Here is a 15,509-nt window from a genome sequence, read left to right as displayed (position 1 = left end):
AAAACCACACATGACAGCTTATATTGGCCTTTATTTACCTGTTTTAGTATAATAAAATAACAAATAACATCTGGTCTCAAAAATGTATAGTGTCGTGGCTTTCATGATAAGTATGGTGTAACAAAAAGACAATATTCACAACAGTTAGAATATACAGTAATATAATGTATAAATATTCAAACCAAATTTACAAAACTCAACAATTATCTTCCATCTTTTTCCTCCAAGCCAAATGAAAACATATTTGTATTTTGTACATGGACCTAGATCTAGTACACCATGTGTCTGATTGTGTATGGATGTTGTATTTACATGCGGTGGACAAATTTCTAATACAGGTATCACATTATTAATAAAATCTGTTACCTGTAAGTGATCGAGATCGGGTTATCTCAGTCGAGGGCTAAGATTTTGTAACATAATCCCAACCGAGGCGTTAGCCGAGGTTGGGATGTTACAAAATCTTAGCCCGAGACTGAGATAACCCGATCTTCATCACTTAAAGGTAATAGATTTTTTTTCTCGCACCTCTAAGATATAATAAAACCATCCATAAACGCATTCAGAGTAAAATTATCCCGTCTTGGGCCTCCTAGTTCAAAGCCGATTGACAATTTCATCTGCGTTTCGAATTTAATCATTCCGCGTAAAACTATAGTTCGGTTATATCAAAGAAAAAAGCTGATCAATCGGTACATACTATTTTAATCATTAAAAACAACAACCAAAAAATGCATGGTAAATGCTGAATGTACATATTTCTAATAATATTGATTGTCTGAAGCGTGTGACGTCATCGATTCGAGAGTATGACGTCACATGCGCGGACTGTTACATGAATGATGTAAAATTCCGCCAAAAATCGCGTAAAGGTACCAGACAGATCGGACGAGATAGAAAAATCTAGCACTGGGTATCATGTGAGATTTCCCTGTCCGAGGTGCGAGAAAATAATATCTGTCTTTAGACACAACAATGGTCAGTGGTGATAAACAATTATCTTTATAGTAATGTCTATATGGAACATCAACATCTAACATTTAAAATAACACCATTGAGTCATCAACTTTTAAATCATACTTTCACCTCAATTCTTAACAAATATCTGAAATGAAATATCATATTTCTAATAGCTTAATGTATGTTGAACTATGTCCAATTTTGTAAAGTATGAGATGTAGCGATAGAAACCTATGTAATTTATAAACAGGAGAGATGTATGCAAAGAGAAAGTAACAGTTAAGTGCTTATAAAACTCTAAAAGTTATAAAGTTCTAGACATAATCAAATATATATATGGAATGTTCATAGTAAATAACATGACAACAAAAAAGTTGTACTTTTAAAGCAAAGCTTCATCCAAAAAAACTTTCATTTGTGATCAAACATCAATACTAACAATGGTTTACTCAGTTTGTAGCATTCATTATTATACAGAATCAAAGTGCCAAGGCCACTCATAGATGCTGTGAATGAAGGACTCAAACAAAGGAATAAAGAAATTGGTTTTTCATTTAAATATTGAATTTAGTACACTTAATGTGCAGTGTTGAATTTTGGAGTTTAACAAAATATGTTTACGGTATACCGTATTTATTTTATGATATTTAAAGTTGTTTCAAGAACAATAAGATGAATAACTCATTTTCCTGAAATAACCAAAATAAATTTTATATTTAAATTATTTCTCAAATAATGATTTTAAACACCAATGAAACCGTTAAGAATCTGAGTATCATTTTTTATAATTCTTTATTAATTACTAAATTATCAATTTCATCAATGTCTCTTCAAAGACAAACAAATTAATAAGTTAACATATCCATATCTTAATATCCACTTAACATTTAAAGGGACAATTCGCTCAGGCTAATTCTTTTACATAAACAAGAAGCAAAATATGGCATAAATGTATTGTTCTACATTTCTCATGAAACATATGACATAAAATATTGACAAATTCCACGTCATTGTTTAGTATTTCAATTAATATCGTTGAAATATCAAATCGTTGATCAATACGATTAAGTAGGTACAATATGGCCGCTGCACCCATGCATGAGCCAAAGTCACGCACGTTAAGCAAATAAACTACATAACCACTGAGAAGGTGATGAAATGGTTTTTAGGCAAGACAATTCAATTAATAAGGTAAACACACTACTGTCAGAGCGATTTGAGCAGTTCTAGACAAAAGTTGCATTACTCTACGAGCAAGGGACAGGGTTCGGCATACAAGAAGTTCGACCACAATGTGTAATGGCGGACAGCGAGCGAGTTTGAACATCTACACACATGTCACAACCATGGGCTTTTCAGGCATATCACAGTAAAACCTAATAATCTAATTTCCATTAGAACTGGTTTTTTCCGAAATATGTACAAATTTTAATGTTCTCTTCGACTGAATTGTCCCTTTAATAATATTTTCGGAAAAATATAACATTAAAAAAAATATTACCATTTCCGGATATGTTTTGGTTTCCTTTTAAGAAAACTAAAATGGGTTGCTTTGACGACTTATGACTAATAAATCATGGCCAGATACTTTTGCCAAATAAAAGGTACATTATTTCATTACGTATATCACTCGGATTTCTTTTAAATTCACAAGAACGCTAGTCGGTAACATCAAGAAAACTTCATGTAATGCATCAGACTTAAGCAAGTCTTTGTAAGCCTAACAGTTAGCCTATCGTGAAGAACATTTTATCCTTATATTTGCTTTGCCGACTTTTGACTAATAATAAATGATGGCCATATACTTTTGCAAAATAAAGGGTACATTGTTTGATTACTTATAATACTCAAATTTCTTTTGAATTCATAAGAACGCTAAAATCAAGAAAACTTCTACAATGCGTCGGACAAGCGTAGCAAGTCTTAATAAGGCTACCGTACATTACACGGCAAAATAAGTTCATTTGTCACTTTAAGTTTCTCGTACATTTATAGATCTATATTATCATTATGTTTTGTAAGTTTATGTTGATAAATTTTGCACTTTTTCCCTTTCAATATAAAGCAGTAAAAACACAACCCAAAGTGACAGAACAAGGGAGGAAACTCTTGCATACTCAAAACTTTTAACTTTTAGTTCATCAATGCAACCAACACAAAAAACTTTTTAAGCATTTTAAGATCTTTCTTTTGCAGTGACCTTCCTAACATTTGATTACAATAATCGATCAGTAGCATGAATTACGTAAAATTTAAATAAACATACACAATCCAAAATCCTCCAAAAGTCTGCCGCGGAAGAAGACAGCAAGGAAGGCGTTGTTCATGATTTTCGCGAGACCACTGATCTCGCAGTGATACAAATGTCATAGAGTCCCAAATGAACACTTAAAACACTCCATCCATGGTGTACATGTATGTACAAATTCAATGTCTGTGGTTTTGAATATTGATGTTTTATTTTTTCATACCATCAAGTAATACGTAAAATGAACAAAACAACTTTTAATTTTCATCGCGGAGTGGTTTCATTGTTTTGATGTGCAAAGGGTCGCCGAGCGTACCTAAGAATGCTGTTTCACAGCATCAATAAAAAATACTTCTGGAGTGTTTTAAATCCTGTTTTAACCACATTGATGACACTGCAGACTTGTCACATCTATGACTCTTATGTAGTACATATGTTTGAAACATATAATATATAGTACTATGTGGTAAAAGTCCAATTATTATGCTTGATTCAGAGAACAAAATAAAGGGAGACAATCACAATATACTTTAGACAACCATTTAAAGTCTTGTAAGTAGAACATGAAACTTATTGAACGGATTTCATTAAACAACTGAATATGGAAAATAAAGCAAAGTACTCCACAATTCTTTCTAAAACCCTAGTGTTCAAAATAAAGAATGTACTGGTATTAAGACACATCTTCAAGAAAAAAATCACAAGCTGGGAAAATTTACAAAAAGAAAAAAATCTTGAAGTTTGAGTGAAACAATAGCCCTTTATCAAAATCAAATCAGATTTTGATAAAGACTTAATAACACATTATTATTCATACCTTTATATAGCGAGCCTGTTATTTTCTCAGATCAAAAGTTTTGCAATTTTGACTTCAAATGAGTAAATCAAATTTTGTGGATAAAAGAAAATTCACAACCATAACAATGTGAATATATCATCCCTGCAGAAATTACGTGCTGTACAGTACACATTTTGGTGGTTAGATTTCTAAACTCCCCTGCAAACTAAAATTACAGATGAAACCTGACATTCAAAACTTTTAGCACCTCTGTATACCAGTAATTGGTGGATGCTGTATCCCTATGAACTTTGACTTTTAGCACTACCAGCAACTTGTCTTGCTTTCTGAATGGCAGCCATACATTTCTCTCGTCGTACCATCTTGTTTCCATCAAAGAAGCCTTCATTTCTTGGGAGACCATGTGTTCCGTCCGGAAAGGTCACTATACCTGGGGAAGGGCAAACAGAACAATAAACATGGTTACATACTTACATCAGCTTTATTTTTCTTTTCTGTCTGTCTGTCTGAACAATATTTATCAATAAGATTTCAATTTTTGACACTCTTTGACATACTTATTTATCTCTGCAATTTTTAATCGAGTTATGGCCCTTAAGTTTAGTATATGGTAACACCTTAGTGTCGCTATGGTTCTGCAGTCTTAAACAATTTTTGACTGTACCAGTACAATATATAATACTCAAAATCAAATATTCCGTCTTTGCATATTAATGAGTTATCTGCCCTTGCGGGTAGGTATTGATTGTGATGTTGTGTTTGCGAGAGTTACATCAATTTATTTTCTTGGATTTTGCTCACAAATAATGAAGTTGCAATTGGCACCTTCCTACAAGGGAGATAACTCAATACCTGTTTGGCAAACAAAGAACACTTCAGACATAAAATATGCTTTAAACCATGAAAAGAATTTTTATCTTGAGTAATTACCTTGGCCACGGATTTTGCCATCCTGAAATTCACCTTCAAATTTCATGCCGTCACATCGGAGGAATGCTCCCATTCCATTGAACTTGCCCTGTTGGAACTCTCCTTCATACCTGTAAACCAACCAAAGCTTGAACACTGGGGGGACAGTTTCTCTCCTATCTTCCAGTCAAGTAAAGCCTATCCTGGGCTATATATTTATACATAAAACATGTTTATTGTAAGCACGCAAGTCCAATGGCAGAATGGTTATGTTTAATGCAATGTAATATAACTAAAACTTCAGTCCTCAAAGGCAGAATTTTGGAATTATAGAAATAAAATTCCGCAAAATATCTCTAATAAACACTGTGATATGAGAAAAAAATACACTTTCATCTGCTGGGTATGATTCAATGATAGGAATATTAATTATAATCCATCCCTGCATCCTTGCAGACAATCATTTGAAATGAGTTGAATTTGTAAAACTTATCACAAAGATTTTCCTAATTTAGTAAGTGAAATATCCCTATCCATTGTACCTTCATATCAATGAATATTGTTATCTTTTCACCTGTTTTGAGAAACTGTAAATTTTTGTGAAAAAAACGTTTACAGAAGCTTTGTATGAAACAAAACTGGTAGTGGCTTATATTTTCTAGGAAGGAAATCTGATATACATATTACTAATGAGATATCTTATCCTTCATACATGTCCTGCATATATGACCAATTAAGTACCCCCATCCCTCATTATAAGTGCACAGTCCCCCTTTTTGAGGCCTCAATTTCACTTTACTTGAAAGGAATGCAGACTAAAACTAACAAGAGGCCCAAGAGGCCTTGACGGTCACCTGAGTGCTTAGGCAAAAAAAAAAAAATAAAATGTCTGTTAAGGGTTACATTGGCAAAAAAAATTAGGGTCGGTCTGGTAACCCTAAACAGACATATTATTTTTGTTTTGGCCTTATACAGAAAGAGCATGCAAAGTAAGCTCAAATCTGTAGAAAACTTAAATTTCATGAATTAAAATAAACTTTAAATTTGAACCTTCATATAAGAATTTATCATTTTTGTTTTTCTTTTTGATAGTTACTGTATTATATAATGGTAAAAAATAGAAGAATTTTTTTTACCTAACTTAATGTTTAAAATTCCTATTTGCTTTGCCAACTCTGAAACAATAAAATCAAAATTAGCTTTCCCCTTTATCAGGAATACACATTTGCTCTAAAATATGTTTTCCCTACATAACCTATAATTATATGCTCGATTCCCTCCCCAGGGGGCAACATTAACCCTGGGATCAAATATAATTGACAATTTTTGTAAAGAATCATAAGACCTTTTTATCTGCAAAGAGTATCTGTCTATACCATTTCTCGAATTTTTGATGATTTTTAAAGTTTATAGGCAGTAAACGTAACTCCCCTTTTGGTCCCATCCCCCAGACCTCTAGGTGTCAGTCAGGGAAATTTTGTCAACGAGGATTCAACTGCCATCTCATACTGATAATTTATATAACATCAAATAATTCTCAAAAATTTGTTTTTCTTTATAATATAAACTATAATAACTTGACCCCCTCCCCAGGGAGAAACCCAATTTCCCAAACTATAAGTCACAATTTTTGTAAAGGACCTTCCACCTATGAAGAATGCATGTATTTGATCCTACGTACATACCATTTCCGGAATTTCAGAATAAGATTTTTGAAGTTTAAGCCAATGACCCCTTTTGGTCCCAACCCTCAGGCCCCTGGGAGCCATCTCATACTGGTAATTCTGACAACATTTGACTCGTTTCCTAATACATATGACCAAATAATGCTTAACAAAGTGTTTTCCCTGATATATAAACCCAGGGTCTTATAATTCACAGGTTTTGGCCATGGAAGGTTTCTGCAAAATTTCATCGACTTTGGTTCAGTGGTTCTGGAGAAGAAGTTTATTTTGTTTTGTTTATTGTCGCACGTCTTGGTAGGTTTCTCTATTTCATTTCTTTAGCAAATCGATTCTGTGCAATAATTTGTGAAAGTTTAATCCAAATTTGGTCCAATAAAGCACCCTCTTAATTTTATTTCGCAATTCTAATTATCTATTATTAGGTCAAATATGGTGTGCTTTAAATACCAGTACAGATGTACCGTATCTAGATATTGAAACAATACAAACACTAACCTTGAATTGTCTGAGAACACCATGACACCAAGGCCCTCACAGAGACCACTCACAAACATCCCATAATACTGGGCACCATCTGGAAACTTCATGTGGCCATAGCCTTGTCGCTGGCCATCATCTGACCATTCACCATTGTACTCACTACCATCAGGATACTTGTAGGAGCTTTTCATGATTGATCAGATCTATGTTGGAAACTGCACCCTGAAAACACAACAAAAATGTGAAAAATAATCAGACATGTCTGTTAAAAACAGAAAGAACAAGAGATCCTATAGGGATCTTGGCGCCCACCAAAGATTGATCCATGTCAGACAGTTGTCAGATGGATCTTTTCTCGATCTTCTTTTCAAACTTCAACTATCAAAATATAAGATGGTGGCCTGTCAGCCTCTTGTTGACCAATCAGTCCAAAATACACTATACACAACTAGGCCAGAAGAGCAATCTACATATGTAATTTGAGACAGATCCTTGCAGTGCTTTCTGAGAAATAGTGGTAACAAACTTTCATAGATTCAAGATGGCGACTGGTCAGCCACCTTGTTGACCGATCGGTCCTAAAAGTCTTTATGCACAACTTAGGGGCCCAAGAGGAATTTACATATGTAATTTAAGAACAATCTCTTCAATACTTTCTGAGATATAGTGGTAAAAATGTTTCCTACCAAAATCCAAGATGGTGGCCTGGTGGCCATCTTGTTGACTGATCAGTCTTAAAATGCAATATGCACAACTAGAGCCCTAGGGGAATAGGCTAGAACCTACATGTGAAATTTGAGAATGATCCCTTTGGTACTTTTGAGAAATAGCGATAACTAACTTTAATAATCAAAATCCAAGATGGCTGCCTGGTGATTGTTGATCGATTGGTACTAAAATGCAATATGCATAACTAGGGCCCTAGGAGAATGTACATATATAATTTGAAAAAGATCCCTCTAGCACTTTCTGAGAAATAGTGATAACAAGAATTGTTAAAGGACAGAGGGACCACGGATGAAAGGCGATTTGAATAGCCCACCATCTGATGATGGTGGGCTAAAAAAGAATATTTACACAAGGTAAACTTGCATGGTTATTGTGTATTCATAATCTTTAGATAGAGCATTCAAAACGGGAGTAAAGAGCTCCAACCAAACAACAAATTAATGTTGATGACATATTCTATATTTCGCAATTAGTATACATGTGTATTCATTTTACTGTTATTTATTTTCTCGATAGACAAACTTTTAAAATAAATAACAGTTTCATATATAAACCTAACAAGGACATAGTCATTCAGATCCCCCGCCAATGGAGATATCAAAGCTGAAATAAGTTTGATTGTGGAGACTTATGTGTATGAAAAAAACAGGAAAAAGGAAGTTGAGCTAAAGAAAGATGGAGTATAATTCAAGTAGAGCGGGGCTGCAATTGTTGAATCAGGTATACAGCCTTGACATTTATATTAGACTATATACACAAAGATGGGTGGAGTATTGCAAAGTAACATTTACCATTTACCATGATATTTTCAGCAATGTTTCCATGGTTACAGAAAAAAGTACAAAAAGTGAAAACCTTGAAATAGCAAAAGGCACTAATAGACCATAAGACCAATGTGTCTATGAAGTTTCGTGGAAATATCTCTTCTGGTTTTAGAGTTATGCTCCGGAAACGAACCTGGTACAAAAATATGATATTTTCAGCAATGTTTCCATTGTTACGGAAAAAATGCAAAAAATGAAAACCTAAAAATAGCAAAAGGCACTAATAGACCATAAGACCAATATGTGTATGAAGTTTCGTGGAAATATCTCTACTGGTTTTAGAGTTATGCTCCGGAAACCATTCGTACGGACGGACGGACGGACGGATGGAACCCATTTGTATATCCCCCGCCAACTTCGTTGGGCGGGGGATAATAAATTGATGCACAGGGGAAATTTTCATACTAAAACATCCTTTGCATAATCCACATTTCAAGTCCACATAAGTCCTGGTGACAAGCTGTATGAAGGGCCAGTGAGCTCATGTCATGGCGCGGCGTCCGTCGTCTGTCCTTTCGTTCGTCCGTCGTCTCTCCTTCTGTCCGTCAACATTTCATTTAAATTGCTATTAGTCATAGAGTTCTGTATGGAATGTAACCAAAGTTGGCCAGAAACATCCTTGTGGGAAGGGAAACAGTATTTGCATAAATTTTGGCTCTGACCCCCCAAGGGGCAGGAGGGGCAGGGCCTAATAGGGGAAATAGATAAATAGTAATTAAATCCTTTAAATCGCTACTAATAATAGAGTTCTGCATGGAATGTAATAAAATTTGGCCAGAAACATCCTTGGGGGAAGGAGAACAGAGATGTATAAATTTTGGCTTTGAACCCCGAGACAGGAGGGGCGGGGCCCAATAGGGCAAATATAGGTAAATCTTTTAAATCACTACTAGTCATAGAGTTCTGCATGGAATGTAACCAAATTTGGCTAGAAACATCCTTTGGGGAAGGGGAACATTGTTTGAATGGGTCCCAATAGGGAAATAAGAGGTAAATCTTAAATTCCTTCAGAAAAGAAACGATAAACCTGTAATCAGAACTTTACTTGGCATCACAATAACCAGGTGAGCGATACAGGCCTTCTGGGCCTCTTGTATATACACATGCATGTACCTAAAATTTCTCAGATTATTCCCCAGAAATTTAGTGAACATTATTAAGCATTTTAGTAACCACTCATTCATTTCTCATATAGAAACTTTAATTATTTTTTGTTTTGTTTTTTCTGTCGTGTTGAACCAACAATATAAAAAGTTTGGTTTACTACACACCAACTTATTTTTGCATGGGAATAAGTTTTGCTATTTTGTGTGCAATTCACAAAAACAAATCATTATTATAAAAGAAATTTTTCAAATAGCTGTAAATATCATAGTTGAACCAAAGAGGTCTTAATTACAAAATTATATTGTCATGAGAAAGTTGTTTAACCTGGTACATTTATGCAAGAAAATTTGAAATGAAGTTGTTCCAAACATTCCCTTAACAATCAACAATGTGTAATTCTAACCACAAAATATTTTGAAAACTGGAAACCATATAGAACGAATTTACATACCCGGCCTACTATACCTCTCGGCCGGGTACGAATTGGTCCCTTAATGTGTTGTAGTGGAGCACTGCCTCCGAAAATCACTAGGGCATAGTTTTCTATACTTTTTAGTAGGTGTCCAATTATTTTATGCGTATATGAGCATTTACATATTGTTTTTGTCAAAAACAAACATAACTACCATTCTTAATATCTACTGTACCACTCACAAGACGTCAAATTCACAATTTGTGGACTTGTCATATAAATTTCCTTCAGAAAGACCTTCATATGTATCATTTAAAAAAATAATGCCTCGATAAGAATTTATTATTTTATGTGGTTCAGTTTTATTGCCTAGTAGGTAAGAGATATCAAACAAGTACGATAAAAATGCAAACCAACGTTTTACAATGGTTTGCATAATCATTATTTTGCTCCATTAGCAGTAATAGGCACCAATTGTAGCTCTAAAGACGACACCATTTTCTGTCAAAAAGTCTTTTGAGCTACAATATTGCAGCTAGAAACCATACATATTCAGTATTTTCTTCTTTTCGAGGTATTCATCCTACACACTGAATCAAAAAAGTTTTTTAAAACATCCAAGTTAGGTTTGATGGTAGAGGAAAACCGGAGTCACACACGGGATTCTAACTCACGACATAGAGGTTGAGGACTAGTGGTAATATGAAATCTGAAGTCTATCATATATTCACGTAAGATGGTAATATGAGATTTTTTTTTTATATAAATACAAATGTATATATTTTTTTATCAAATGTTACTTGTATTGGACCTTAGATACTAGAATGCTATAATTTTACTTGTATTGGACCTTAGATACTAGAATGCTATAATGTTACTTGTATTGGACCTTACATACTAGAATGCTATAATGTTACTTGTATTGGACCTTACATACTAGAATGCTATAATGTTACTTGTATTGGACCTTACATACTAGAATGCTATAATGTTACTTGTATTGGACCTTACGTACCAGAATGCTATAATTTTACTTGTATTGGACCTTAGATACTAGAATGCTATAATTTTACTTGTATTGGACCTTAGATACCAGAATGCTATAATGTTACTTGTATTGGACCTTACGTACCAGAATGCTATAATTTTACTTGTATTGGACCTTACATACTAGAATGCTATAATTTTACTTGTATTGGACCTTAGATACCAGATTGCTATAATTTTGCATGGTTTATTAGATTATCAGTGGTATTAACAATTAAATAATTAAGTGCTACAGTGATTGGTCATTTCCTGAACAGTAAATAAGTGTTACCGGTACTTCCTGTCTTGTCATCTGTGTAAACAAAGTAGGGGTCGATTCATTATAAATATTTGGACACATTCAGTCAATAAAAGGAAACAGATTCCTTCCTGTTCGGAAATCATTTAGAATGTAAAGCTGTAGATAAGTTTGACCTAACGAAAACCTTAAATCTGGGAGTATGTACTGTGTATTATGGACAACTAGTTTATCAGCTCTAATTATAACATAAAGCTACATGTATATTATTCTGCATATCATACAGAATTGTGCAATGACTTGTGAATAATCTCCCTCAAGGTAAAAAAGTAACAAAGTAAGTCTGATAATTACCAATGTTAAACCTGGTGAGTATCCAGTGTTACCTGGAGGGTATCCAGTGTTACCTGGAGGGTGTTGAGTGTTACCTGGAGGGTGTTGAGTGTAACCTGGCAAGAATACAGTGTTACCTGGTGGGTATCCAGTGTTACCTGATGAGTATCCAGTGTTACCTGGAGGGTGTTGAGTGTAACCTGGCAAGAATACAGTGTTACCTGGTGGGTATCCAGTGTTACCTGGTGAGTATCCAGTTTTAACTTGTTGGTATCCAGTGTTACCTGGTGAGTATCCAGTGTTACCTGGAGGGTATCCAGTGTTACCTGGAGGGTGTTGAGTGTAACCTGGCAAGAATACAGTGTTACCTGGTGGGTATCCAGTGTTACCTGATGAGTATCCAGTGTTACCTGGAGGGTGTTGAGTGTAACCTGGCAAGAATACAGTGTTACCTGGTGGGTATCCAGTGTTACCTGGTGAGTATCCAGTTTTAACTTGTTGGTATCCAGTGTTACCTGGTGAGTATCCAGTGTTACCTGATGAGTATCCAGTGTTACCTGGAGGGTGTTAAGTGTGCAACCTGTGCAAGAATACAGTGTTACCCGATGGGTATTTAGTGTTAGCTGGTGGTATTCAGTGTTACCTGGTGAGTATCCAGTGTTACCTGGTGAGTATCTAGTTTTACCTGATGAGTAGCAAGTGTTACCTGGTGAGTATCCAGTGTTACCTGATGAGTATCCAGTGTTACCTGGAGGGTGTTGAGTGTAACCTGGCAAGAATACAGTGTTACCCGATGGGTATTTAGTGTTAGCTGGTGAGTATCCAGTGTTACCTGGTGGGTATCAAGTGTTACCTGGTGAGTATCCAGTGTTACCTGGTGAGTATCCAGTGTTACCTGGTGAGTATCCAGTGTTACCTGGTGAGTATCCAGTGTTAGCTGGTGAGTATCCAGTGTTACCTGGAGGGTATCCAGTGTTACCTGGAGGGTGTTGAGTGTAACCTGGCAAGAATACAGTGTTACCTGGTGGGTATCCAGTGTTACCTGATGAGTATCCAGTGTTACCTGGAGGGTGTTGAGTGTAACCTGGCAAGAATACAGTGTTACCTGGTGGGTATCCAGTGTTACCTGGTGAGTATCCAGTTTTAACTTGTTGGTATCCAGTGTTACCTGGTGAGTATCCAGTGTTACCTGATGAGTATCCAGTGTTACCTGGAGGGTGTTAAGTGTGCAACCTGGCAAGAATACAGTGTTACCCGATGGGTATTTAGTGTTAGCTGGTGGTATTCAGTGTTACCTGGTGAGTATCCAGTGTTACCTGGTGAGTATCTAGTTTTACCTGATGAGTAGCAAGTGTTACCTGGTGAGTATCCAGTGTTACCTGATGAGTATCCAGTGTTACCTGGAGGGTGTTGAGTGTAACCTGGCAAGAATACAGTGTTACCCGATGGGTATTTAGTGTTAGCTGGTGAGTATCCAGTGTTACCTGGTGGGTATCAAGTGTTACCTGGTGAGTATCCAGTGTTACCTGGTGAGTATCCAGTGTTACCTGGTGAGTATCCAGTGTTACCTGGTGAGTATCCAGTGTTAGCTGGTGAGTATCCAGTGTTACCTGGTGAGTATCTTGTGTTACCTGGTGTGTATCTAGTGTTACCTGGTGGAAAGACAGTGTTACCTGGTGGGTACCCAGTGTTACCTTGTGGGTATCCAGTGTAACCTGATGGGTATCTAGTGTTACCTTGTGGGTATCTAGTGTTACCTGGTGAGTATCCAGTGTTACCTGGTGAGTATCCAGAATTACATGATGGTTATCCAGTGTTACCTGGTGAGTATCCAGAATTACATGACGGTTATCAGGTATTACCTGGTGAGTATCTTGTGTTACCTGGTGTGTATCTAGTGTTACCTGGTGGGTATCCATTGTTACCTGGTGGGTATCTAGTGTTACCTGATGAGTATCTAGTGCTACCTGGTGGGTATTCAGTGTTACCTTGTGGGTATCCAGTGTTACCTGATGGGTATCTAGTGTTACCTGGTGGGTACCAAGTGTTACTTGGTGAGTATACAGTGTTACCTGGTGAGTATACAGTGTTACCTGGTGAGTATCCAGTGTTACCTTGTGGGTATCCAGTGTTACCTTGTGGGTATCCAGTATTACCTGGAGAGTATACAGTGTTACCTGATGGGTATCCATTGTTATCTGGTGAGTATCTATTGCTACCTGGTGAGTATATTGTGCTACCAGGTGAGTATACAGTGTTACCTGGTGGGTATACAGTGTTACCTGGTGAGTATCCATAGGTATACCCAATCTAATTAAAATTTAAAAAAAAAAAAAAAAGAGTTTTTCCGGAGATGTTCAGATTCTAGGCCAGAGGTCATGCTGAGGTGACCTGGAACGGGGCATTGTTAGATCTTGTATTGGAGCTATAAGCATAGAGTATTGTAGTGGAGCGGAATTACAATGATGTGTATCAAGTGTTACCTGGTGGGTATTTAGTGTTAGCTGGTGGTATCTAGTGTTAGCTGGTGGGTATCCAGTGTTACCTGATGGGTATCCAGTGTTACCTGGTGGGTATCTAGTGTTACCTGGTGGGTTTCTTATATTACCCAGTGTGCAACAATTAAAACATGGTAAAATATTGTACCAGAATCGGACTCAGGACCAATATTAAATCAGTGTTATCGGTGTAATCATTAAATTAGCTCAATCGGTAAAGCATAGGCAGCTAGCTATATAGTGTTAGAAGGTCCCTGGTACAAACCGCTGTCTGGCCTTTACAGAAATAGAAATGTAGCGGCCAGACTGGAATTCAAACCCTAAGGACCCTCTGAACATTAGCCAAGTGTTCTACAGACTGAGCTACCTGGTCACCAATTTTTGACCCATTCCAATCCCGCTACACCACTCCCTCCTTTCTCAAAGTCTTCACCCTTGAAGACAAATACAAGACCCTTCCAAACACCACCACCGTGGGTTATTTAGTTGGGCGCCAACTCTGTAACAGGAGAGGAGAAAATGTAGCGGCTAGACCAGGATTCGAACTCGGGACCCTCTGAACACAATAGCCGAGTGCTCTATTGACTGGGCTACCTGGTCACTGATGATCGACCCAATCCCGCTACATATATATACAGTACCAAAAATTAAAAAATATAATATGGAATATTTATCCATATATTAGGTCTAAGTTACATACATGTATATGTAGGTCTAAATAAATAATTAATATCCAGCGTGTTACTCTGGCAGTGTCCCAGTGTCAGGGGTATCCGGACGATGTATATATGGTGTGTAAAAATAGCCAGATGTACATATTGTAACAAAATAGGCCTAGTGACCTGTGGTTTGGGCATATATCCGATCAGGTATCGGATCGAGGTGTTCCAGTTTACATTTACGATGCGATGTTAGGTTAAGATGTAATTAACAAAAGTTCTAAACAGGGCCTGTGGTTTGGGCATATATCCGACCAGATATCAGATCGAGGTGTTCCAGTTTACATTGAAGATACAGTGTTTAATATGTAACAAAACAGGTTCGTGGCCTGTGGTTTGGGCATATATCCGATTAGATTCTAAGGTGTTACAGTAGATATAGTACTATAGCTAATACTGCAACATTAGATTTAGATTAGGCCTAACGTTAGATCTCATGGCCAACATTTTTTTTCTTACCTTGGTAACTTTCTGGTATTTGTAAGCGTCTGCCCTGACTTTAATTTGCCCCCCCCCCCCCC

At 36.3% G+C, this 15,509-nt stretch overlaps 2 protein-coding genes across 3 annotated transcripts; both read right to left on the bottom strand.

Moving 5' to 3' along the window:
- Positions 1–11: 11 nt before the first annotated feature.
- Positions 12–15,489, bottom strand: LOC138334764 (MORN repeat-containing protein 4-like). 2 transcript variants are annotated; one of them, XM_069283479.1, is made up of 4 exons: positions 15,448–15,489; positions 7,097–7,303; positions 4,938–5,047; positions 12–4,437 (listed from the first exon to the last, which is right to left on the bottom strand). In XM_069283479.1, exons 2-4 carry the CDS (start codon positions 7,270–7,272, stop codon positions 4,289–4,291), a joined length of 435 nt encoding a protein of 144 aa, XP_069139580.1. In that variant the 5' UTR covers positions 7,273–7,303; positions 15,448–15,489; the 3' UTR covers positions 12–4,288. The 2 variants fall into 2 exon arrangements, with proteins under 2 accessions (XP_069139580.1, XP_069139579.1); XM_069283478.1 differs by lacking the exon at positions 15,448–15,489 and having other exon boundaries at positions 7,097–7,334.
- LOC138334405 (uncharacterized) lies at positions 11,443–13,963 on the bottom strand. The gene is made up of 5 exons (XM_069283074.1): positions 13,813–13,963; positions 13,277–13,549; positions 12,646–12,981; positions 11,825–12,328; positions 11,443–11,492 (listed from the first exon to the last, which is right to left on the bottom strand). The coding sequence occupies exons 1-5, from the start codon at positions 13,961–13,963 to the stop codon at positions 11,443–11,445; spliced, it is 1,314 nt and encodes a 437-aa protein (XP_069139175.1).
- Positions 15,490–15,509: the final 20 nt, after the last annotated feature.

The sequence above is a fragment of the Argopecten irradians genome, chromosome 11, assembly GCF_041381155.1.
Source record: "Argopecten irradians isolate NY chromosome 11, Ai_NY, whole genome shotgun sequence".
Classification (NCBI taxonomy): Eukaryota; Metazoa; Mollusca; class Bivalvia; order Pectinida; family Pectinidae; genus Argopecten; species Argopecten irradians.
The sequence above is the reverse complement of the archived record's forward strand: the minus strand, read 5'-3'. Positions and strand labels throughout refer to the sequence as shown.